At 40.5% G+C, this 25956-nt stretch overlaps 1 protein-coding gene across 6 annotated transcripts in view; it reads right to left on the bottom strand.

Moving 5' to 3' along the window:
- Positions 1-25956, bottom strand: part of LOC143960961 (patatin-like phospholipase domain-containing protein 6) — a 121254-nt gene that overhangs the window by 5471 nt on the left and 89827 nt on the right. For 5 of the 6 annotated variants that reach the window (XM_077470023.1, XM_077470026.1, XM_077470025.1 and 2 more), the window contains exons 18-33: positions 25104-25227; positions 24433-24546; positions 22346-22421; positions 18829-18939; positions 18676-18739; positions 17612-17780; positions 14307-14489; positions 13575-13693; positions 13261-13417; positions 11550-11666; positions 10514-10583; positions 10136-10252; positions 9889-10037; positions 6447-6599; positions 2862-2978; positions 49-142 (exon numbers count right to left, since the gene is read on the bottom strand). In XM_077470023.1, coding sequence (XP_077326149.1) covers positions 49-142; positions 2862-2978; positions 6447-6599; positions 9889-10037; positions 10136-10252; positions 10514-10583; positions 11550-11666; positions 13261-13417; positions 13575-13693; positions 14307-14489; positions 17612-17780; positions 18676-18739; positions 18829-18939; positions 22346-22421; positions 24433-24546; positions 25104-25227 — 1934 coding nt within the window. Of the gene's footprint in view, positions 1-48; positions 143-2861; positions 2979-6446; positions 6600-9888; positions 10038-10135; positions 10253-10513; positions 10584-11549; positions 11667-13260; positions 13418-13574; positions 13694-14306; positions 14490-17611; positions 17781-18675; positions 18740-18828; positions 18940-22345; positions 22422-24432; positions 24547-25103; positions 25228-25956 lie in introns of those variants that run through there. The other variant, XM_077470028.1, reaches the window with a different exon arrangement.

The following is a 25956-nucleotide window of genomic DNA, read 5'->3' as shown; positions in this document are numbered from 1 at the left end:
GTGTATGGCCAGCTTAAGCTATGTCATCTGTTGTTCATTTCTACTCACCAGTTTTGTGACTTGGAAAGGTATGTTGACTGCATGCAGGTTCAATGCGAGACACAATTTCTGCCAGGTCTGTGAAGCCAGGTGACCCTCCAGTCTGCAAACAGGGAGCAGAGTGAAAGTATAATGCTTGTGAAATCACCCAACTAATATTCATGCAATGTACTGGCAAGCATGGCTGTTCTTGTACTTGACTGACACGTTCTCCTGTATTTGCAACTACATGTCTGCAAAAGGGTGTAACTTTAGAAAAAATGGACAGGGATTAAACTGTCTGCAGGAGATCTTTAGAATAAAAGCACAGCCCCATTCACGCCTGGCCCTCATCAGAACAGTAAAGTTTACCCCACTAGTGCTGCTCACTGAAAACCATGGCAGGAGGGCACAGTGGGGTTGATCTACTAAAACTGAAGAGTGAAAAATCTGTTGCAGCCCTGCGGAGAAACCAATCAGCTTTCAGGTTTTATTGTCAAAGCATAATTGAACAAAGTGAAGTTAGAAGCCGAATGGCTACTGTGCACAGCTGCAGCAGATTTTACATTCTACCATTTTAGTAAATCATTCCCAACTGGGTTCTGCTTAGACTATGTGGATGCATGTGAGCCTCACTTACCTCAGGACAGTAGTGTGCATATGCCCTTTTCTTATCTAATTTATGCTTCTTTTTTTTTTTTTTATAAATCATATTACATTTTAAGATTAACAGACATTAGCCTGTAATTGTATAATCTCTCTTATCGCATTTAGCTTTGTCAACAGCTATAAACTGTGAGGCCTTCCTAAACTGATTTGTTTGACTTTTATTCAAACAGGTAGATCTTCATACAACCTAATAAATGCAAAGTAGATTGTACCATTCAGCATACCCCACCCCACCCCCCCCCACTGGATAGGCTGCGATGCACGCTACATACTCTGGACCACTTGACTTTGTACGTTGGTTGTACTATATGTTAAACTCAGGACTACGTCTGCATGTATGCTGCACTGTACATTGCATACTATGGACAACTTTATTTAATATCCTATACTGTATATATTACATACTATGGATTAGTTCACTCCTCTTTATGCTATGCTCTAAGTTACTTTTTTTCATTAGAATTCCATCCTGTTTTATAAAAAGCACATTCTTACTAGTTTATATTTGTAGCCAGGTGCCCACTGGCTAGAGGAGTGCACAAGTTTATCCCCCTCCATGATTTTGTGAGCACTGGCAGAGCTGCGCTCAGAGTGGATTGTGTGTCCCAGTCTGCCGGTCTCCATTTCCCCAATGCTGCATTGAGGATCAAGCTGCTGAGTGCAGAATCTTCCGTCAGCCCCTTCTGCCTCCTTCTTTCCCTTCCCTCTCCTGAAGATGATGCCATAGAGGAGTACTGTGGGAAATGTAGTTTTGTGAAGGAGTGCTGCACACTGTACAGTGGAGTGGATTTCAACTACCAGCATGCCCTGCAAACATAGGGGAAAGAACTGTATGTGGAGGTTTGGCATACAATACAGGAAAACTAGAGTGTGCAGGCCTGTTGCTATGCATGCCTACACTGGGAGAAAGCCCCTTGAGGGCCGGAGTGTCAAGGACTGAGGCCGCGTACACACAGGCGGACTGTCTGACGGACTTGGTCCGCTGAAACGTGTTTCAGCGGACAGTCCACTCGTGTGTGGGCTTCAGCTGACTTTTTCAGCGGACAGTCTGGCGGACTAAGTCTTTCGGAATTTCCGTAATATTGTCCGTCCAAACTTGGTTTCAGCGGACAGTCTGCTCGTGAGTAGGCTAGTTCGACGGACTAAGTATGGCGCATGCTCAGAAAGGATTTACACGGCCGAAGGTTGCATTGCAGTGTATTGGACGTCGTATTTCTAGTCCCGTCGTACGTGCTGTACACGTCATCGCGCAAGCTTTCAGCGGACTGTCTGTTCATCGTGTGTGGTCAAGTCTGTTCATTCAAAAGTAGGACAGACTGTCTGTCGGATTGTCTGACGGACTTAGTTGGACGGATAGTCCGCCCGTGTGTACGCGGCCTTAGCCACAAAAAGGTCCTTTGCTGTGCTGAGACCAGAGCTGGAGCGATCTGCTGCCATATGAGTGTCTACACTAGAGAGAGCAGAGTTTTGTGAGGACCTGACCATGAGGACCAAGCCATTAGGGACAAACGTCTGAACCAGAACTGTTGTGTACTAGGAGTTGTGAGCAGAACCCACTGTGCTTACCCCATCACTGTCAGCAGTGTAATGCTAGTAGGAAACTGCCCCATTTGGCTACACAAAGTTTGATCCCTGCCTACAGTTAAAGAGATGGTTACATGTGCATCACTATACAGATGAGCCCCAACATTAACTGGCTTAAATTTGTTAATCAGGCACCAGGTACTTTGCAGCCATCCAGAGGGGTCCCCCTCTCAAGAACATGTACGCCCATCCACTCGTATGCTCAGAGTGCACTCAGGGACACTTTTTGAATAGTTATTGCTAAAAGTTAAAGTGAGACTTCCCTTTGTGTTATATAACCAGGAGTGTCAGAGGCGACAAGCAGTTTACAGAGTCATGGCAGAACAGAGAACCCATTATACCAAGTGGCTCCTGCAGGGGTAAGTGCTAAGTATTGAAAGGTGGATTTATAGCAAGTAAGTTGCCTATAGCAACTTAAGCCAGCCCACAGACCTTCTCAGACACAATAACACTGCCAGCCGAGGCCTGCATCCTTATATCCATGGTATTCATCCAGTGAATGTTAGAAAAAAATCTGGTTATTGTGTGCAGTTTATCTTTCAGAAACCCAATAGTACATATTAGATTTTTGCTTATGATGCCATACTTACTCCTCCCTGATGCGGTTGGTCGATCTCATGGCTACTATTATCCTGCAACATTTTCTCAATTACGTCACCACGATGCCATTCTGTGAATATTAGCTTCCCATACTCATAACCCACATCCTGCACAAAAGCCATAGGAAACAATGTGATAAACAGACCCATCACTCATACAATACAGAAGAAATTAAATATTAGTTTAAATAATTAATATTTATTTACTTTACAGATAAACCCATGCTTGGAGTAAGGAAACATTTATGGCCACACATAAAGAATAATTGGAAACCACATTCCAGTTATTTTTCTTAATAGCTGTATGGTTGATTTTTTTTATTTTTTATTTTATTATATGGCAAAATTCTGTGCTTGTTAACTAAGTTCAAATGGAATTGGTTATTATTTTGTAGAGACAATGCTACAAATGAGGAGGGTTACGCTATATTTTTTACATTATGAGTGTAGCACCCTCTAGTGCTAGAAGTATAAATAGTTTTTTTTTTATATAGTACAGGCAAATGTATGCATGCTTGGCTGGCAGCTAAACCTGTCTGTTTTTGTTTCCTGGGTTGGCAAAAATCCAGGGAGAGCTGGATGACTCATAGGCATTATCACTGAGACCTTTCCCCTACTTCTCAAATGTTCTGGTGCCTTCTAGAAGAATGGGAGGAGAGGTAACGTGGAGCTGCCTGGAGTATTCTGATGTTCCTGACCACTCCCCAACTTGTATTGGCAGGGGGCAGGCCCCTCAAATACCCAGCTGGGGAGAATAAATTTGAATACATAAGAAAATAATACAATAGAAAATAATAGAATAGAAAAACATGAATAGAATAGACTATAATAGAACAGAAAATAATATAATTAAAAAAACAACAACAGGATAGAATAGAAAGAATATAACCATTTCCCCAAATAGGGGAATACCACCCACTCCACGATATAATATTCCTATGAATAACAGGTTCTTTCCTCTCAGTGGGGTGGTTGGCAGACCCTTCACCAAAATTTTCAACAAAAGAGAGAAGGGGAGGACAACGAGAAAGACCCCCAGGAAGATAGAATGCCCATGTCCCGTACAGGACACCCAGATGGAGAGGACAATATGGGAACAGAGGAGGTATCCAGAGACGGGAGGAAACACCCAGGGATATGGAGGGAGATCAAGAGCCCATAGGGCACCGCAGGTATCTGTTCCACTAAACGCAAGAGACAGACATGAGAAATGGATGGACCAGCAATCAGGAAAGAGCGATGGGACAAGCACAGAGAAATACGACAAGAGGAAAGAGAGGAGGGAGGAAGAAAAAAGACGAAGAGAGTATTAGGAGAAGGAATATATAACTTAAGTAATGCCTAATTCTCAGAAGAAGAGAGTTCTGGATCTGGGCTTCAAATTTGCGCCTGCCAAAACATTAGACAAATTTGAGGCCTACATCGATCTTCAGAAGTTCATGAGAAAATTGAACCTGAAAAACTTTATGCACTGAATGAAGACACAAGAGCATTGGAGTTCTCAGCATACCAATAGGGAATGTCAAATAAGAGAGTTGATTATCTGCAACAGTACCCACGTTACCTATGTCATTGAGTGCCCATGCCACCTCCAATATATGGGTTGGACTACCCACCCACTATGTGTGAGGATCAGGGAGCATATCAACAGCATAAGGAAAGGGTTCCGAAACATAGCCTTTCAAGGCATTTTAAGGAAGTACACCAAAGGGATCCCGCAGGACTGGTATTTTATGGAATAGATCTAGTTAAGGATCATTGGAGAGGGGGGCAACAAAAAAAATCCTTGTATCACAGAATTAGACAAGATGTATATATAGATTGGGGTCCCTGTTGCTTGGTGGCCGCAATCTTGATATCGAGCATAATTGTTTCACATCCAACGTTTGCACATAGTCCCTATTTTCCAGATGATAGGTTTTTAGCTAGTGGACTATCCTATATAGGAAACCACTAGCTGGGGTAGGGGTGACCAACCTATACAGGAATCAAACAGCTGTGGTAGGAGTGACCCTTAAATATTATCGACCACACCCTAATAATGAAGATTTGAAGTTTAGGAAGACACAGTGAACAAATAGGGTAGTTGGAAAACACAGAAGGCTACCCAACTGGAATTAAATACGGTATAATATGTATACTGGGGTACATATATGGTTTAACATCTTGCAAGGATAAGATTGGGGTTTATACAATTATTATACATAGACTAATATTCTCACTACCCAATGATACACTGTTTCCTCTGAATACTGTACATCTAATGTACGTTATTCTGTTAAATGCAGAAAATAATTCTGCGTTTAACAGAATCATTTTTATTATTTTTTATGTTTCAATTTTACGCAAGGGTGGTGTTTTCTTAGCCACTTGTCAAGGTGAGCTGCATACATTGATTCCAATTTACTTGTCCATCTGCTAATACGCCTAGATTTGCTCCACTTTTGTTTTGTTTTAAATAGGACAGCATGGAATATACACATCATAACTATAAAAAATACACTATTATAAGTGATAAACCAGCATATTGTCCAAATCTTTCCTGCCTGATCTTACTGCTTATTATGTCTACCAGAAGATAATGCCCCGGTTTAAAGTAGATGTCCTGAAAACAATTTGTTTTAGGTAAAGCTAATGTCAGGAACTTTGTGCAGCAATGGTGCACTCGGCCTTGCATGGGTGCACCCTCAGATCCTGGCATTCAGCGGCTTATTCAGCGGCTGAGGTCTGTCTAGCTTTCAGCTGTGATCCTGTGGTCTGTGTTCCTGAAAAACCTGCTGATTTTGCTATTGACCTGGCTACACCTGATGCTTCTCTTTAGATCTCTTTTCCCTGGTATGTCTGCTGCTCATCTGTGCTATTGACCCCAGATTTGACTTCTGACCAGGACTCTGCCTCCTGACTTTATACTTTGCTGCCAGCACATTGAAAACTCCTGCCTGTCCCCAACCTCAAACCTAATAATGATCCTGTACCTATCTGCCTGGCTGCTGCTGCACACAGCTTGTGACCTGACTCCATACTGCCACTGGGTGGATCGATGCATTTCCAAGCTCTTGTTCATTGCTCCGTCTTCCTATCACCTGCACCCTTTTACTGCCCTAGCAGTCCCTGTCTCCACTACCAGAGGTGGTTGGAAAGGAATCGTGCAAGAGGCCACCCTCATCATCTCGGGCTCCACAGTCAGGTACATGATAACTTGGAATGGTTGGAACCTCTGTTAGATTTTTAATGCTGTGTTCCCAATGAAAATGTTTTGGTTTCTGTCTCTGTCATTGAAAGTGATTGGAAATCTCACCAATGGGTAGTAGAACAGCAACAAAAAGAATTTTCATTAGAGTCAGGGAGGGTTAGAAAATGTTATTGTTTTTGCTGCTTTGTCCCCTATATTGAGGGTTCCCTTTACTTCCTGTCTAAATGGCAGTGGTGGTAACAGATAGTGGGGATCTCTCCAGTGGGGTCACAAACAGAAATAAAAATTGCTGACCCTCAATAAGCATTTTCAGAAGGACATGACAGCAGTGGTATCCTCCATATTTTTCTCTTACAGTTCCCCTTCAAGCACTTTAAACTTACAAGTACTTCCTGAAATCGTCGAAACTCAGTGGTTCTGAATCGCTGCACTGGGGGACACAGATACTCACAGTATCCACTGAGCTTCACTCTCTGAAGCTGATGGACACATGAGACATATGACAAGCGCGACTGCAACTCTGCCATGTCAGGGACCTGGAAGTGAACAAGAGTGATAAATCATAACATAACACAAAGAACATCCAACTAAAGGAGACAAAGTTGTTATCCAATTCATTTTGATGCAATACAGTCTTATTAAGAAAAGCATAGATAAGTAAAAAAATTTTAATTAGAATAACAATATTTCACTGTTCTAAGATCAGTAAACACGATCCTGATTATTGTTTGCTACACATTCCACATCCAACTGCTTTTTGTCCAGATATACTTAATAAAATAATATCAATATTGTTATTTCCGTTGCAGTGTAATTTTTTTGTGTATGATGCTAGACATGTGCAGAATGGAAAAATGTGTTATGTTGTGTTTTTCGTATATACCGTATTTATCGGCGTATAACACGCACTGGCGTATAACCCGCACCCCAAGTTTAGGAGGGAAGTTTAAGGGGAAAAAATACTTACATTTAAGTGCCCATCAATGCAGCCTTATCAGTGTGCATCTGCAGCCTTGTCCACCATTGCAGCCTTGTCTGTCAGCCTTGTCCACCATTGCAGCCTTGTCAGTCAGCCTTGTCCACCATTGCAGCCTTGTCAGTCAGCCTTGTCCACCATTGCAGCCTTGTCAGTCAGCCTTGTCCACCATTGCAGCCTTGTCAGTCAGCCTTGTCCACCATTGCAGCCTTGTCAGTCAGCCTTGTCCACCATTGCAGCCTTGTCAGTCAGCCTTGTCCACCATTGAAGCCTTGTCAGTCAGCCTTGTCCACAATTGCAGCCTTGTCAATCAGCCTTGTCCACCATTGCAGCCTTGTCAGTCAGCCTTGTCCATCATTGCAGCCTTGTCAGTCAGCCTTGTCCACCATTGCAGCCTTGTCAGTTTTTTTTTTTTTAAATGCCGCCACCGAGATACAGAGCCGGATGTCCTGTGTATCTCGGCGGCGCGCTGTAGTTCTCACGGCCTTTGGCTCTTCTCAGCAGCTTTCGGCTGCCTTCGGCAGTTCTCTGCAGCTTTCGCCCGTTCTCGGCAGCTTTCGGCTGCCGAGAATGGCCGAAGGTGGCCGAAAGCCGCCAGGAAGAGCCGAAGTCGGCCGAAAGCCGCCCAGATGCTCAGAATTGCGGGGGATCGGCGTATAACACGCACCCGCGATTTTCCCCTGCTTTTAAGGGGAAAAAAGTGTGTGTTATACGCTGATAAATACGGTAATTGTTATGTTACTAATTTGGTTTTGTTGATTAGTTTTGGAATTTGTTTAGTTTCGTTACATTTTATTTCATTTAATTTTGTTTATTAATTTTGTAATGAATTCCAAATTTTTGGAACAATTCTAATTTGGATCGGTTGAAAAATTATAGATTGATTCAAATTCTGTGTGAAGAATAGCTGGATGAGAAGCTGGCCGGCTCCTGAGTCCTTTTGACAATTTTTTTTTTTTTTGGCCACAACTGCCAAAAGCCATACCAGACCCTTACCTGATCATGCAGCTCGGCAGGGCAGGAAATGGGGGCCAAGCGAGCACCCCCCCCGAACCATACCAGGCCCCCACCCCAAAGCACAGTGTCCCCATGTTTATCGGAACAAGAGCCTCTTCCCCACATCCCTGTGTGGTGGTTGTGGGGGTTTTGCGGGCAGGGGGCTTATCAGAAAAAGCCAAAAAAGTGAGTAAAGGCACTACACACATTTTTGACGATTCCTTTAATAGAAAAATTAAAAACAATGTCCCTCGGTGTAGATCCATCATCAATCACAATGCCCTCCACACCGCATGAGTTTCCCCCCTGTTGTTCTTTTGTTTACATTATTTGTTTTGTATTTGTATTTTGTAGTTGTTTACATTATTCCGATGAGTCATTGGTTGTTAGGGACGCAGCTGCCGACTACCAGGCCCGCTCCTTAACAACAAGCTATTCTTTACACAGAATTTGAATCGATCGATCATCTTTCAACAGCTCCGAATTCGAATTGTTCAGAAAATGTGGAATTTGTTAGAAAATGGATAAAAGAAATTAATTTCCGTTTTCATTTGTATATTCAGATACATCCGAATCTCCAAATAACCAGAAATTTGTCCAAATTTACATTTGGACCAAAACAAATTGCACTTGTTTATATGATGCATCTGTCTGTTCTCTTCTTATCCTAGGGTCCTTTAACATAATGTATTTTCTTCTATCTTGGCAAAAAAAGGAAAGTGTGTTAATTTAAAACAATATCTAATATAATGAAATCCAACATAAATACAAAGGAAAGCATCTTGGTTTTTTTTTTTTTGGTTTTTTTATGTTGTTATATTGATTATGATCAATACATTTTCAGAGCAGGACCACAATTCTATGGTTATGCAAACTTTGGTTTCTTTGTTGTACTAGTCAGAGGGATGGTAGATCTCATCGAATGCCAAGGTACAGCTAAATAGGAATGCAGTTCCTGAATGGTACTAATTTCTTCTTCTACTTCCGACAAATAAAAAAATGACAAAACAGCACCAGAGTAAGCTCCAGACTTACAATACAGTAGTGCAGTACATGGCTGCCAATAGCGGTACAAAGATTGGATTCCAAGAAATATACTGTACATACACTGGGTTGTTACAGGAGACAGGAATATCACCATGCAGCCGTGATTCACGGTGTCACCAACACAACAGTAGATGATGCGCAATGAAAGAAAGTTAGATAGAGTGTGTGCCAATTGGTCAGATAGGGAGATAAGTGAAGACACTACTGACAGGTCAACTCCCACTGAAATATGGAAGAATCAGGATAGGACGGCTGTGTGCGAATTCTCTAACCACAGAAATCGAATTTGGTTGGACATCCTTGGCTTTTGTAGGAGGCCTTACACAACAGAAGAGCAGAATTAAAAATCACTTTCCACCTTTCTAAGGTGAGGAGCAGTGGATTTCCAAAGAATTGCTTTTATGGCATTATACAATATTGTGGTAAAGAGTATTCTAGTGACCTTCCTATGAGCGAAAGCCTCTACAAGACCTAACAAGCATATTTCCAGTTCCCAGTGTACCTGAAAAGTAGTTTCAACTGCAAAAAAAATGTGGAACCTGAAGCCAGTATCAGTCTATAGCTGGGGAAGTCCAAAATATGTGAAGGAAGTCTGCATGGGAACAAAAACATTGCCAGCACACTTTAGAACCATTAGTGAAGAACACATTTTACTGATGGTCAGTCCTGGTATCAGTATGATAGATACCCTTCTGAGACATGTACACCTGAGGAAAAATAGATTGTTGCTACCTTACATTGCAAGATATGTTGCATCCCCCTTGCATTCATATGCAAAGATTTTACACTTTTTTGGAGCTAATTACCTTAACTTTAGCTGCCCAGGGATTGAGGCGATTCCACAACAACCACCAGCCTGACAAGCTGTCTCCATAATTATAAGTATCCCATTCTTCCTGCCTCCCAACATCTACTGCAAGAACGGTGCGGGCCCCCAGAGAATGAGCCACATCCGCTGGGGTGAAAGAAAATAAAGAAAGTGATAACATGAGAAAATAACCAAGAAGGTAGCAGAAACAACATTTGATGATGCAGCCAATATCCCTGGCTGACCTGGGAGGTTATTCACATAACATCCATCCAAAAGGAGATGAGAATCCTGAGGGTCACAGAGCGGTGGCAAATAAGGCGTGTACGAAGTGCTAGCTCGAACATAACGCCACAAGCTACCTGTGTGAACAAAATGATCAGAATGGAGAAGCAAATAGTAGCTGTTTTTTAAGTAGAAAAAAAAAAAAAACGAACAAAGTAAATTGTATCTGTTGCTTTCAGCAAATCAAACTCCATGTCTTTTTAATTCAGTAGATGTTAGAGAGCGCAAACAAACTCATAATTAGTGGTTATAGTCAACAGTCTTATTTTCCTTTTCCTAATTTTTTTTTTATCAATCGGCTCTATTATGTTAGCCACCCATGCACAACTATCTCTCACCTTCTCTATGAACCCTCATTGAAGAGGAGCTGATATCTGTTGTGATACAGAAAAACGGTAGCCACAAATCCTACAGAAAAGTGCAGTGACAGACAGTATAAATAAAAGAAACATGTTAAAGTGGAACTAAACGCTCTCAAACAACATTAAAGCGTTTGTTACCCCAACACTGATATGTGCCTGCTGTACCATGTACTTGTATGAGAAAGTATCCTGTTCTCTTTGTATTGCTTCTTTTGTGTGAAATCTCTGGTGTTCCTGCTAGTCCTTTTGCTTTCCTGTTATAAACTGACCACACCAGGCAGGAGAACACACTATGGTCAGTTCTCTAGCTATGCTCTCTACTCTCTTCTAATAATCAGACTTGTCCTGACATGCGCCCTCTGCACAGCCATTCACTGTGAAGTTCAGTGTGCTGTTCCTTCTCCTCCCCCAGCTCTTATGCAGCTGGGAACAGAGGGAATGTGATCACTTATAAAAAAAGGTATTTATATATTTTTTTATATCTATACAAAAATGTTTTGCCATTCATTTCTATTTTAAACTGAAAGGGTTGTTTTACAAGGTGATCGTTTAGAATAACTTTAACTATTTTTAATCCTTATGCTGCTAGCATTAGTAAATAGATAGCAAGGTATATTAAATGTTTTTGTTTTAAACTTTTTTTATTTTACATTTCTTCAGTTGCTTCCTGGTTTCTGGCCTAGGCCAAAATGTCATACATCCCAGAAGTCCCCATGAGCATTATTTTTCTTTCATCTGGAGGAGGAGCTTTCTCAGCTAAGTATACCCTCGTGCCTGCATGCCTGAACTAAAGGCAGAAGGATCTTACTCAATATGGCCATGGCTTAAAATACTAGGGGGGTGTATTTTCGGCAAGTGATTTCTCAGCAAAGTAAAGCACAGAGACATTGATATATGGGTAAGTTTGCTTTCAATATTAAAAAAATAATTAAATAGAGTTTTCAGTTTGTGGTGCTCAGATAGTCAAGTCCAACTTTAAAGAGAAGAGAGACAGGAGGAAAAGTTACATTACTTGGATTTGCCGCTCTCCAAAGAGGTCAATTAAAGTGGCGTTGAATTGGGAGCCTGATAACAGTGAGGTGGTGGGGTAAGTAAGGTCCATGACTGTCCGTACCAAGGAGGACATCATCTAGTTTCATAAAAAAAAAAAAAGCATATGGTGAAAGAAATTGAAGATGACTTCAACATATCTTTAGCTAGTAAAATTCAGGAAATATTTTAACTGCACCCAGATACACCCAAACCTCATGCTGATCCAACCCCATAATTCCAAACTCCCCATTTTTTAAATCCTTTGCCTTCATGTGTTTTGGAGCACTATCCCATCATATTTGAGATGAGTATAAGATAGCAATTATTAAATGAAGCAAACAAATTAAGTATTATTTATACCTTCATTGTGATTCACCATGACCAGGACATCTTTGGATGAGGTGATTGACAATGGATTCACATTTTGAACATTTTATGTTTGTTTATTGCTTTTAAAAGGCCTTTTTCAAACATATGGCATCTTTATTTACTCCATATTATTCTTTTGTGAATTAGTACGGGTACTATCTACCCCATACTTATTCACGTAGGGAAATGATGGATACCTTGGGACCTCCTAATTATTTTTCGATAGCGTTTTTTTTAGCGTTCGTTAGTATTGTTTTGCGTTTTTCCGTGTTAGCGTTTTTGTTTTTCAATGGATCAAAAACATAAAAAAATGCTGCTGAGCCGCGTTTTTGGGCATTTATTGGTGTTCACCTGCGTTTTTTGAAGTTTATTTACAAAAAAACAGCTGAAAAACTCCTCAGAACCCACTAGTTTGGGGTTTTTTTTTAAAGCCAAAAACACCCCCGGCCAAAAACTGCTGATAACAGCCTATGTGTGCATGGACAACATGCTGGGGATGTTTTTTGACTGTAGAAAAAAAAATCTGGAGCCAAAAACTGCAGCTGTAAAAATGTCCAAAAATGTCCAGTGTGCATGAGGCCTAAAAGGTACCTTCAAGATTCTAATAGGTACTCACCAGGCCAGGGTTGTGGGGAAGAGGCCCTTGTTCTCATCAATATGGTGACAAGGTGCCTTTGCAGGGGGGTCATGTGGTCTTCTGGTTCACAAGAGGGGAGTCATACGCTCCCTGCCCCCCCCCCCCACACACACACACACACACACACTCTTTCCAGATTGCATGCTTGGAAGTCCTTTTGATGAGGAACCCTACACAGTTATTTTTTTGCTGTGAAAGTGATTTTTTTTTTAATTTAAGTAAAAAAACTGTATGGAGCCACCCCCAAAACAGGTCTGGCACCTATTTTGGTGGCAATAAAATGTAATTTACCAGCAATTAAAATGGTATTTTTTTCTTCTTTGTAAATGCTTGGCTATAGCACCCTGTATACATCGTACAGGTACACCATTACATCGTGCAGGTTTAAGGCATCCTGCAAGCATGTATTAATGCAAATTTTACTCTATTTTGAATGTTTCACTTTTTAAAAGTGCTGCTCCCTGTAAAATAAAAAATAAATATCTCTTTTGGCAGTTCCCAGCCCCCATTGTTTGACAATGGACAGAATTATTTTTAAAGATTTAGCTCCCATTGACTCCAATGGGGTCCATATTCACAGTCAAACTTAGGAGCTTTTCGGCAAACCTCCCACAAACCAAACCCAGTCACTTTCATCTTATCTCCATATGCAAGTCAAATACTGCTTTTTGAAACCAGGTCTTACCTTTGACCATTTACATGTCCGTTCTTCAGTTTGGTTACTGTTACGTTCTTCTGCATAAACTCCGCCAACTAGAGCTCCCATGGAGGTACCTCCTACCATGTCCACAGGAATGCCTGCCTCTTCCAAAGCCTTAATCACTCCTACATGTGCAAACCCTCTGCATATTAAAGAGGGATGATATATAAATAAATACAAAAAACAAATGGTAAACTTAGAGAAAATTAAATCTTTAAACACTTCAAAGTCTGTACGAATCTGGACTCAGGCAAAAGTTCACTTAAAAAATTAAGCACCCCAATTATAATCTCACTCACCTTGCTCCACCACCTCCTAATACCAAGGCAATAGTATTTCCTGTTAGAGCACGGGCAAGCCTGGAAAAATCACTGTGCCGGTCAACCTCTTTTTGACGAATTCTAGAGTAGAACTCAATCTGATGCAGATACACAGAAGGGGAGAGAAAGAACGGACCAATGTAGAGACAACACAGCAAGATGTGACATGTGAGGCAAGATGATATTACTGTGAATTATCATACAATATGGCACAACCTACCATTTTTAAAGCTAAGGAACCACAGCATTACATATATTCAGATGAAACTCTAGATTAACACATTCAATTAGCTAGCAGATAAAACATAGTAAAATGAAATCACAGAAGAACAGAATCACACCAATTTACAAAAGGCATATACCCCAAAAAGTTTACTAATAGGCATCTGTCCCTTCAAATGTATCCCCCTGGTTGCTCCTTGTGTTGCTGATTGGAGAAAGAAGTGAAGAAATATGAATTATATCAATTCTCGGGTCCAGTCAAGCACACCAGAGGTAAACATTATGGAATCTAGAGTGCATTGTATCATTTTCCCCTTGCACAGAAATTGGGAGTTTATGCTTCATTTGGGCAAAAATCTAGACAATTTAATGGAATTTTACAGTGCAATTAGTGATAAAATATAACTGTTAACACATTGATCATAAAACCGTATTAATGCTTTATATGGCTGTCTGCTTTTGTTTTCTTTAAAAGTATGCTACAGTTACCATTTTATGTGGTTGCCTCTTAACAAACACCCGCTTTGGGGCACGGATATGGAAATGTGTCGAAATCCAAGTCCTGAGTTTGAGCCATTCTACTGTGTCTGATGGCATAGGACCATCCATCTGATGAAGGAGTACGAGCTGTTTAATGGCCCTGATGGGAGAATTCTCAAGAAACTTTTCAAGCTGTGGTGAGTAAAAACAGAGAACAAATCTGTAACAACAACACCATGAAACCACCATGAAAAAAGAAAACCATCCTAAGCATTATACATTAAAAGGATTTTTGCTTTTTTTTTACCTTAGCTGCTTGCTTATTTTAAATATTTAGATAAGGCATCACAGTGAATTAAAGTGTATCTAAACCCAAAAAATATAATATGTTGAGTGGCCTACCAGTCCTTGGATGTTGCGGCTACATTAAACGTCTTTATGTTTTTATGTTGTCCTTATCATCTGGTATTCCTACCACTCACTGCCTTGCATCTAATCTATAGCAGGGGTGCTTAACCCATGGCCCACGGAGCCCTCTGATGTGGCCCTCAACCTCAAACCAGGGAAGCACATGCCCATGCTCTGGTATAGCGGTTCGGCAAGCCCAGATTGCAAACAGCAGGTTGCCGATCCACCACTCAGAGTGCATGGAGCTGGCATCGGCAGTGGAGGAAGCAGGCAACCGCGGAGGAATCAGGAGCCACATAAGCCGATGCTTACTCTGTAGCGCCTGTCCCAGGTGGAGTGATACCAAGTTCAATTTGCCTGGGACCTTTATAGCAGAGTGGAGAGCGATGAGAGCAGAAGCTGGAAGAAAAGGTCATTGTATTAAACATCACATCCACTGCATTTTTGTAATGGGCATATTAGCACTTTTAGCAAAAAAAAGGTTATTAGACTACTTTCACACTGATCCGCAGGTACAGCGTAGTGCACCTGTGGGTTAGCTGCACTGGGCCATAGACTTCTATTTTATCCTGGGGGTTTGGTGTGCTTTCAGAAAGTGCATCACATCTCTAAGATGTAATTAGAAATGTGCAATTAGTTTCGTTCCAATTTTTAATTTTTTTACGAATTTTGACAAATTTGTTAATTCGGAGACATCAGAATTAACGAAAACCCATTTAAACAAATTTTTCCAAATATTCGTAAATTGAAATAATCGAAAAATCTTAAATTTGAAAATTCGTAATTTTGAAAATCCATCAACTCAAAAATTAAAAAATTAGAAATAATAACTATTAAATTGTAGGTATGTTAGTGAACATAACAAATTTGAATTATCCAAAATAATGAATGATGCCACATCTAAACAAATGGAATGTAATGAATTAATAGTAATAAATAACAGTATTAATAATAATACAAACTTTTTATTAGTATTATTTATTATTAATTCGTTCAGTTCCATTTTGTGTAATTTGTTATTTTGAATAATTTGTAACTTCAGATAAATTTGTATTCGTTATGTTTACTGACAGCCAAATTTGAAAGGAAATTCCAATACCTATAATTTAATAGTTAGTTATTGTTAGTTAGTTAGTTATTCTTTAAAAAATAAAAAAAAAATTTCTTATTCTCGGATTTTCAAATTTACGAAATTACGAATTTACAAATTTACAAATTGCGATCATAATGAATTAACCAAAAAAACAAAACAAAAAAAGGAATGAAACGAAAACAAACAAATTTTTCAGCAGTGAACATAGATGTAATAGAAGTCTATGGCAAAGCGCAGCTAGCCTGCAGGAAAGCCGCAAGTGCACTGCATCCTCAGTGTGGGTAAACTGCAGCCTTATAGGTAGCTCAGGACAGTACGGGCTCATTTACATTTGCGATTTAGGGGCAGCAAAACTCCTTCATGGTGGCCTGTGACTGGTTACCAGATCACTCAAGTGGTCCTCACTCTTCAAAAGGTTGAGTACCTAGGCTGTTCCCCTGATTTGGACAACAAAACCTTCCCCTCTTCTTAACTCCATTAAAGTGGCATTAAACTTGATAATGGCATCTTCGCAGATCACCTATTGAAGCAGCCAAATAGACAGAACTCAGAAGGAAGACCAGGGGAAGATGGAAGCACCTGGGACCAGCGGAAGCACCGACACCACAGCACACCACACCACAAAGCATACAGGTACTTTTGTAGTATTTTGCTGGATTTAACTAGTTCTAGGCTTCACTGCAAAAGGTCCGCTATTTCTGTCCACAAACAAATTTCAGATATGGATTTTAGTTTATGATTTGCCAGAAGCCACATAATTACATAGTGAGGTTGAATAAAGACCCCAGTCCATCCAGTTCAACCTGAGTGAGTGTGGGTGCATGTCTACAATTCTCCCTATCCATGTACATTGTATTCCATTAAGATGCTCATCTATTAAATTATTATTTTATTTAAGGTACCCATATAGCACCGTCAATTTATGCATTTATGCAGCGCTCTACACATACATTGCACACTCACATCGATCCCTACCCTCAAGGAGTCCACAATCCAAGGTCCCCAACTCACATTCATATACTAGGGCCAATTTTTGGACAGAAGCCAATTAACCTACCAGCATGTCTTTGGAGTGTGGGAGGAAACCAGAGTAACCAGAGGAAACCCACACAGGCACAGGGAGAACATGCAAACTTCAGGCAGGTAGTATTATGGTTGGGATTCTTACTGCTAGGCAAGAGTGCTACCCACTACACCACTGTACCACCCTATGTACCTTCTAGATGAGGCTGAAGCTATGGACATCTGCTGATATTTGAGAAACAGGAGCAGGAAAAACCAAGAGCAACAAGCGAAGATAGACCCTGGACTGCCGCACTCTTGAGAAAAAGCGCCTCTCTTTATTTAAAAAATCACATCAAAAAAACACAATGAACACAGCAGATGAAAAGACGGCTGACGTTTCGCACTAGCACTAGTGCTTACTCATTTTTTTGATGTGATTTTTTTTAAATAAAGAAAGGCATTTTTTCTCAATAGTGCGGCAGTCCAGAGTCTATCTTCGCTTGTTGCTATTGGCAATTGCCTGCACCTGTGGCCTTCGGGCCAAGAGAGGTGAGATCTCTTTCTTTAGGAAAAACCAAGAGTTATTTAGGTTGGCGAAAGATGTGCAAATATTTCCCCATGAACCGGCAGGTCAATAGAAGAGAGATAAATTGGGAAATGATTGCAGGGAGATTGTGCAGCAGAAACAGTCCAATACTGGTAAGCAAGATTTAAAAGCATTGCTTGCTTTATTGCGGCATTTAAGGCCAGCCTAAATGTAAAAGTTAAGTATGATCTTCTAGAGCTCCATAACATGTCTTTGTCTTACCTCTCCAATTGCTGGTGTCTCTTCTCCCAGCCCAACTACCAAAACACAATCTGCCTGGCGGATGCAGCGTATGGTCCATGGTGTGAGCGAGAACTCAGTCTGGTAGAGGACTATACGGTGAAGATCTTCCTGCTGGGCCAGCCAAGTTGACAGCTGGCACTCGTGAGTACTGCCAAAGAATGGAAATAATTGTAAGCTGTGGTTACCATGGGTCTTGCCTTCACCAAGCAAATGGCATCTTGAAGATGAGCAGATCTTAAACCTGAACTCGGGGATGGACAAACGGTGTCTAAATACAAGCGCCATGTGAATCTTTACTTGAATTCTGGCGTGCTTTGTATATTTCTTCCAGATCTGTGCAGTAATCCAGTGTGACACTTTGTCTCTGTGCAGGAACTTCATGCAATAAGGAAAAGTCACTTCTGCACTCTCTCGTTGTGTAGGGTAACTGGTCTTGTCTCTGCCCCCCCACTGTAGTTTTTTTGCAAGCAGTGAGGCAGCCTGTAATGAGAGGACCTACTGGGTCCCTCCCACAGCTCTGCTCTTTGTGTAGGCTATGTAATGTACAGTGAAGAAGTAACTGTTAATTTAACAAGGTTATATTTTATTTTTCAAAGTAATTTGTTGCACACAAAAATGTCTTTCAATTAAAGTTGCATACCCGGAGTTCAGTTTTAAATCTGTTACATAGGAATGCAGGAGTTGTAGCTGTGATGATTTCAGTATTTGTTTACCATTAGGAAACTTTAACTGTGTATCTGGGATTGTCCATGAATATGTCCTTAGCCAACTTGTTCTTTGCATACGCAGGGCAAAACAGAAGATTGATTTTAATACTCCCCTACCCAGCAGTACACACTCTAATCAGCCACCCAGTACTTAAGGTTATGCAGGAGCATGTAACTCAATGAGACAGTGCTGGAACTTAGTGATTGGCCAAGCACCAGCAATGGGGAGATAGTCAACCTTGTGAGAGCTCTGCTGGCAGATCAAACTAGAATATACACAATTTCTCACACATTTTACCCTACAGAGGCCTCTGTGCACACAGGGGCCTTACAAACCTTTCTAAGGCATAGGCTCCAAGCCGCGCCCTGATGATGTCACTTGTAAGAACCAGAGTTGGGCCTGAAAGAGGTAGATTGTCAGTATATTAACTCTTCCAACACCACAGTTGAAAGTATTTCTACCATCCTCTTTCTTACCAGACATCTTACCTATTGTGTCCAGAGCATTTTTAAGCTCCATGGTAAAGGCGGAGAGAGGAACGTTTTTACTGCAAGGTAACACACATACTGTACTCAGGTTACTGGCCACATTTCCAGAATCTAATAGAAAGACAGAGAGAGTAGGATTAAGATGAAATTGTTTGGAACATTCGATAATAGATACTTCAAAGTTTCTATTGTGTAGGATGGCTAGATGCAATTCATCTTCAATAAGATTTTGTTTTCCTGTTCCCTTTGCCTCTCCGAAACTACTGTATAGACTTAGCTCTGTAATTGAATACAGGATGCTATTTAAAGTAGGATTTCAGTTAAATGCACAGTTCAGTAAGGTATGTTTACAGTTTTCCATTCAAAAGATGTACAATTTCGGCCAGCCTATCTTGTAATAAACAAATGATGCTGATTATGATCGAATAAGGTGACCAGAGGTGAAGAATACATTGTTAACCAGTAAATAAGCGTGTCACCTGCCTGGTAAGAGAGTGTGGCAGAAATGTGTAAATCACAACAATAACATATACAGAATTCCTAAGGGCCGGTTCACACTGCGGGCGATGCGAGGCGACACCGACTTGCCTCGCCACGACCTGCCGCGACCTCAGCGGCGACTTGCAAATGACTTCTGTATAGAAGTCAATGCAAGTCGCCCCGAGGTCGCCCAAAAGTAGTACAGGAACCTTTTTTCTGAGTCGGAGCGACTCGAGTTGCTCCTCTCAGAACGGTTCCATTGTACAGAACGGGGGCGACTTGTCAGATCGCGGCGAGGCAAGTCGTGTCGCCTCGCATCGCCCGCAGTGTGAACCGGCCCTAACCCTCTGGCAATTAAAACCAATAACATAAATTTGTTTCAATCCTTTCTTCCCAGAATACAACTTTAATGCAAGTTTCTGTTGTATGTAAATAATGAATTTATGAACCAATAAAACCAACCCTGTTTCCTTCTTTGTGTGTATGTAACCCTACTAGGACACCTTCTGTATAAATAATTGTAAAACAACATATTCTGACATCTAAATAGCGATAACCATAACATAACACTATATTAGATCCAGTCCTTCAGAAGTCTGGGTATACAGGCTCCCCCTAGCATCAAACTCTCCTGAAGAACCATGGTCCATCAAAAAAAAATTCAAGTAGAAACTGGATTGTGGTCGTAACAATACTACTAAGAACTAATCTCTAATTTACATTTTCCAATCTTTAATTATCTCTTTCGGAATAGTCTAACTTGGGCCTTATACCATACAATGGACTCTATAGCATCTCCACTAATTTGGACATAACATCGCTTTTAATAAGGGACGGCACAGTTGCTAAGTGGTTAGCACTTCAGTTTAGCAGCACTAGGATTGTTTGTTCAAATCCCAACCAGGACACTACCTGCCAGGAGTTTGCATGTTCTCCCTGTGCCTGCGTGGGCACTCTGGTTTTCTCCCACACTCCAAAGACATCTTAATAGGTTATTTGGATCATGTCTAGATTGGCCCTGTTATGTGTATGTATAAATGTGAGTTAGGGACCATAGATTGTAAGCTCCTTGAGGGTGGGGAGTGATGTGAATGTACAATATATATGTGTAAGGCGCTGTGTAAATTGAGGGCACAATAAAGTACCTGTAATAATACTATATAGTTGTGCAACTGGTTACATAAAAAAAAATGTATACAGTGGACACTAGAAGCTGTACCTCCTGATTTATATGAAGACATCTTACGCCGTGAATATCAATTACTTTTAACCCCCCTGACGGTATTCCCGAGTCTGGCTCGGGGTGGAATTTTTATGCCAAAAGCGGTAACCCCGAGCCAGACTCGGGATCGCATCGCTGGATCCAGGAGGATGCTTACTTACCTTCTCCCCTGGATCAACATCGCCGATCTCCGTGTCCTGCGAGCGTTGCGACACACAGGGACGGAGATCGGCGCCAAATTCAAAAAGTGAAACACACAGTATACATACAGTATAATGTAATCTTACAGATTACATTGCTGTATGTAATTATTTCCCATCCCCTTTGTCCCTAGTGTTCTGCCCAGTGCCCTGCATGCAGTTTTATATTATAAAAACTGTTCTTTATGCCTGGAAACTGGAGATTGTCCATAGCAACCATGTCCCTTTACATCAAAAATTATTTTAGACCAGCTAGAAAACAGAGATAAATTAGAATCACTCACAGAATTGAGCGATATCGATTTGTGGGCAGATCCGTCATCAAATACTGAAAAGTAATGACAGTGACAATTCTGCAACTGAGCAAATTTCAGTGTTTTTGTTTTGATTACATTATTGAATAATTTTTATTATTGTTATATTATTATTTGATATAATTATTTATAGTTATTTATTATATTATAATTTATGATTTCATTTTTCAAACTTTATCATACCCGGGATGTCTGCTAGACTCTTGTTTGGACAGATTTAAGTGAGTTATTCCTAAGAATTACAGGACTACAATATAAAACACAAAATTTTCATGCAAAATAATGGTACCACTTTCAGCACCTAAAATCCGAAATAATCGTACCGCCAGGGAGGTTAAGTAACCTAAAAACTCACATTAAAGCAGTCAAAAGAAGGATCGGGATACTGAAGGTGGCAGAGTCAATGTTGCCTTTTAAAGGGAATTGAGATTTGCATATACGTGCTGCTGCTTTATGTATCGTATTTTAATCAATTTGAGGCTTAATAAAGGTAAATCATCAAAGAAGGTAACATCTATTTATGCATTAGCCATCATTTATTTGAATTGCCTAGCTGTGTGACAGGACAACTTAAGTGATCATCATTTTAAGGTCATGGTCTCAAGCCACCATAGTAGCTGCCAGTCAGACCAGTCCCCTAGGACTCCTTTGTGGCTCATAATCTAAACCTGTCTCAAGCTTCTTGGGACAAGAAAATATTTTATAAAGAGAAATACCTTTGATCTCTAACCAATACTATATCTCCCACCCCAAAAAAAAAATTATTCAGCTTTAGTACAAGTAAAGCCATGGAACCAGAACACATACGCAGTTTAGGAACTTCATCATGACTGGTACATTTATTTAAGATCAGTGACTTCATTTTTTCAAACTGAAACTGAGGTAACAGGATGAGTGCTTGACTAGATAGTCTTCAAGGGAAGTCAGTATAAGTATTTGTGTGTATAAGTATGAGAAATTTTGTTTAATTTAATAAATATTGAAGCAGATCTCAGAGGACCAACCAATAAGCCAATGACCCCTAGACGTTTGCTGGTAATTGACTGATTTTACCAATTTTGTCAGGACTGTACACTATTCATACAATCTTTATTTAGATGATAAGTGCACTTATTATATTTTTACCTTTTTAATAAATATTCTCCAATTTAAAAACGATCTCTTTGTGCTGGTATGGGATTGGTACATGTTAATTTCTCATTAGAAGCAATAGTGACAGTTGCACCAACATGCATTAGGCCCAGACATGCATACATGTCTGTAAACAAAGTGGGGGGGGGGGGCTATCAGTTTAGCCTTACCTGCCACATCTCCCTGTGTCTCTTGAAGGTTTCCAAGGATTTTATGGCTTAAAATGTGAATTAGTCTGGTCACCACCTGGAGACAAGTTATGCTTGTTAAGGTTCCACAGAAAACATCAATTTTAAATACCTGATTAAAATGAGCATCCACATAAGGAAGAGCAATACAATTTATTATGTATATAGAATAGTAATTCCTGTGCCACAGTGGTATGTTAATTTAGTTGTAAATCTGATTAGTAAATTCATTATTTTATAGATCAATCTGTTATAAAGCTGACTATGGGCGATGGCTCTCATTTTATTTTTTGGTCCCTTCCAGAAGAATCTCATGCAAGACCTTCAGAACTAGGCCATTCTGCAGCTTAGTTTGTATCGTTATATTTGACATGTTGACAATGAAAAAGAGAGACTGACAAAAAAGGATGCTAAATATAAATATAATATATATATAATGGTAGACATCCAAGATCCTATTAAATTATAAGATCTTATATACAGGACCCTCTTAAAACTCTTTATTTTAAACTCTGTATTTTATTGTATTGTAATTGTACTGTCTCCCTTTATATTATAAAGTGGTGAGCAAACTGCTAGCACTATATAAATCATGTATAATGATAAAAATACTCCCGTTCGCTAAATTGATAGGACCTTCCAAAAGCCAAAATCTTTTTTGGTTGCAAAAATCCTTTCAACAAGCAGCTGGCAGCTCTTTATCTTATCTTTGTCCTCTGTTTGCTGCAGGCAGGGATGCCATTTCTAGAAACAAGTCTGCACCATCTGCATGAGCATAGCTAGAACTAAAGTTTGGATATACTAAAGAAAATCCAGTATCATCTGACTCTAGATATAAACCTAACATACTGCACTGACAATCTCCAGAGGAAAGATGTCATCTATTTTTTAAATTACTCTGCAATTATCCTGATCTGCTCTATGGCTTGGTTAGTTATCAAGTATGCAAGTCTAGCCCCCTGTTGCTCCTGGTTGTTCAGCCTGAATTAATCCTGATATCTTCCACCTGCCCTGACCCTCTACCTAGTACCTTGACTATGTCTGATCTCTGAGCTGCACTTTTCTGTGTAAGTTTAAGCTTAGTTTATGAGATCAATCATTATACATCACTAGAAGGGCAAACCAAGGGAATAGGAATAGCCAAACCGCCAAATCCAGTTCTCACTGTGTAGAGCACTTTTAAGATCTCTACAACAAAACTCTAACTGGTGGCTTCTCCTCCTCTCCAGCATGCAATATATTGCAGAATAGAGCCAAGGTGAGAAATTTGTAATGCAGTGAGAGCTTTCACTGCCCCTTCATTGTTTAGTACAGGAAGGTAAAATAGCTGCCCATCAAACAACAATGAAGGCAGTAATAATGTTTGTGGATTGTATGTAGCTCTTTTGTGCCTAATTTTTAAATGATACCCAGCAGTGGCGGCCCATCCATAGGGGGCACAGGGGCGCCGTCCCCCATCCATGTGTATGGCCCCCTCATCTACATGCAGGGCGCCAGATGCTTGGATTTCAATGTCTTAGAACTCCCAGCCAATCAGGTCTCAGTCAGGACCCACTTCCTGTTAAGCCTGGAGGAGAAGCAATGGCCCCGAAGCGAGGAGCTGCAGCCCGGATCCATGTCTGCCTGATCTGGCTCCTTCCTAAGGTAAGGAGGCCTCTGATCACCGCCACATTCCCATCTGTCTCCAGTGGGCGGGGGGGATTTCCACATTCCCATTCATCTCCCACGGGCAGGTGGGGTCACTGCATTCCCCTCTGTCTCCCATGGGGGGGGTTGCCGTATTCCCATCTATCTCCTGCAGGGGGGGTTTGCGTTGGTTTGCTGCACCCCCCGCACCAAAATATTGAGCTACAGCCACCATTGATACCCAGTTTAATAATTGAAATCAAGGGCTCAGAATGTGTGCTAATAACTACACATTTTTCTGTAAACATTTCTGTAAAAAGTACGATCGAGCAGCATGAAAACATCTGGCTTAATGCCACATAACCTCTTGGTCTGTGATGATGGATTTGTACATTTTTTTTATAAATTCTGTGACTTGCTTTTAGTTGTGTCTTAAAATGTACCTGCGGGTATCTTCTCTTAATGTAGGACAATGCTCCATCAGGGACCTTTGCCACCTCAGAGTCTCGCACTGCATTCACAGAGGTCACTCTTGGCCTGTGCGTTAAAGCTTCCACCTGTTAGTAGTATCACATATAAGAGAATACTGACAATCAACAATGCAAGCTTTGCATCTCTCAACATTGAAATTGCATTACCCAGCACTTTATCGAAGCATATTTGAGTTCAATTAAAATAAAAATATCTCATTTACTGGAGTGCTAAGGACTGTGACCTATATTCACTTACAGTGTTTCCTGCTGGTGAAATCTGATATTACAATGTGAATATAGAGACTAAGCAGATCTCTATGGCAGCCATTGTACTAGTCTGGCCTCTTTACAAAGTATACAAAATAACAGCTCAGCATAATGGAAGAGGAGTAACCTGGTATGATTAATCAGCCAGTAGAAACAGCAGCACCCCCTCCTTTGCTTGAGTTTGCCTTGGCATCCCCCTTCCAAAAACCTAATGTTTTATTAGGACTGTGAGCTACAGTCACCTACAGTGTTACCTGCTGATGAAATCCAGTATTACAATGTGACTATAGGGGCATTGTTTCTCTGAGATAGTCATTATAGTCTCACCTGTGGGCAATTTATACAGAATAGCCACAATACATGGAACTTCTCACCATTCCAATCAGCTCGCCTCGGCCATGCTCCCCTACAACACATTTCTTCCCATCAGGATGCTGAATCACTGAACGGAGACGTCCATTTAGGGCAATGTAAGTACAATCAGATGGGTCCCCTTTTCTAAACATAAAAAACATAGTTATGTGTGAACATAGGGAAAATACAAGAAAAAATTTTAAAGAAAAAAAAGTAGCTGTATGAGGTAGGAAGACAACACAAAAAAAAAAAATAGAGACAGAGGAGGAGAACATGAGAGATATGAATGCAGGAAAGATATGGAGAGAGAAGAAAAGAGATTAAGAAAGAGAAAAGATTGGAAAGAGAGAGTAGTAGAAGGGGAGAATAATGCTGCGTACACACGACTGGACTTTTCGACTGACTTTTCAAAGGAGCTCCGACTGAGTTCTGCTGAAATGGACTTGCCTACACACGATCACACCAAAGTTTGATCATTTAACATGATGACGTACGACCGGACTAGAAAAAGGAAGTTCAACAGCCAGTAGCCAATACCTGCCCTTGCGTTGTTGTTGGTCCGTCGGACTTGCATACAGACGAGCGGTTTTCTCAATAGGAACTGGTTCCGGCGGAAAGATTTGAAACATGTTCTATTTCTAAAGTCCATCAGATTTTTCGACAGAAAAGGTCATATGAAGCCCACACAAGATCAAATTGTCCGACGGATTCATTCCGTCGGAACTTTGCTGACGAAAAGTCCGGTCATGTGTACACGTCATAAGACAGATTGGTTGGAAAAAAGAGAAAGAAAGAGAGGGAAAAAAAAACATAAGCAAACAAACAAAATCAGACATTTGAATGAACATTTCATAATGATCTCGTTATCACTTT

Source organism: Lithobates pipiens, unplaced genomic scaffold (assembly GCF_037356315.1).
Source record: "Lithobates pipiens isolate NorthernLeopardFrog02 unplaced genomic scaffold, aLitPip1_a1.2 Scaffold_8, whole genome shotgun sequence".
Classification (NCBI taxonomy): Eukaryota; Metazoa; Chordata; class Amphibia; order Anura; family Ranidae; genus Lithobates; species Lithobates pipiens.
The sequence above is the reverse complement of the archived record's forward strand: the minus strand, read 5'-3'. Positions and strand labels throughout refer to the sequence as shown.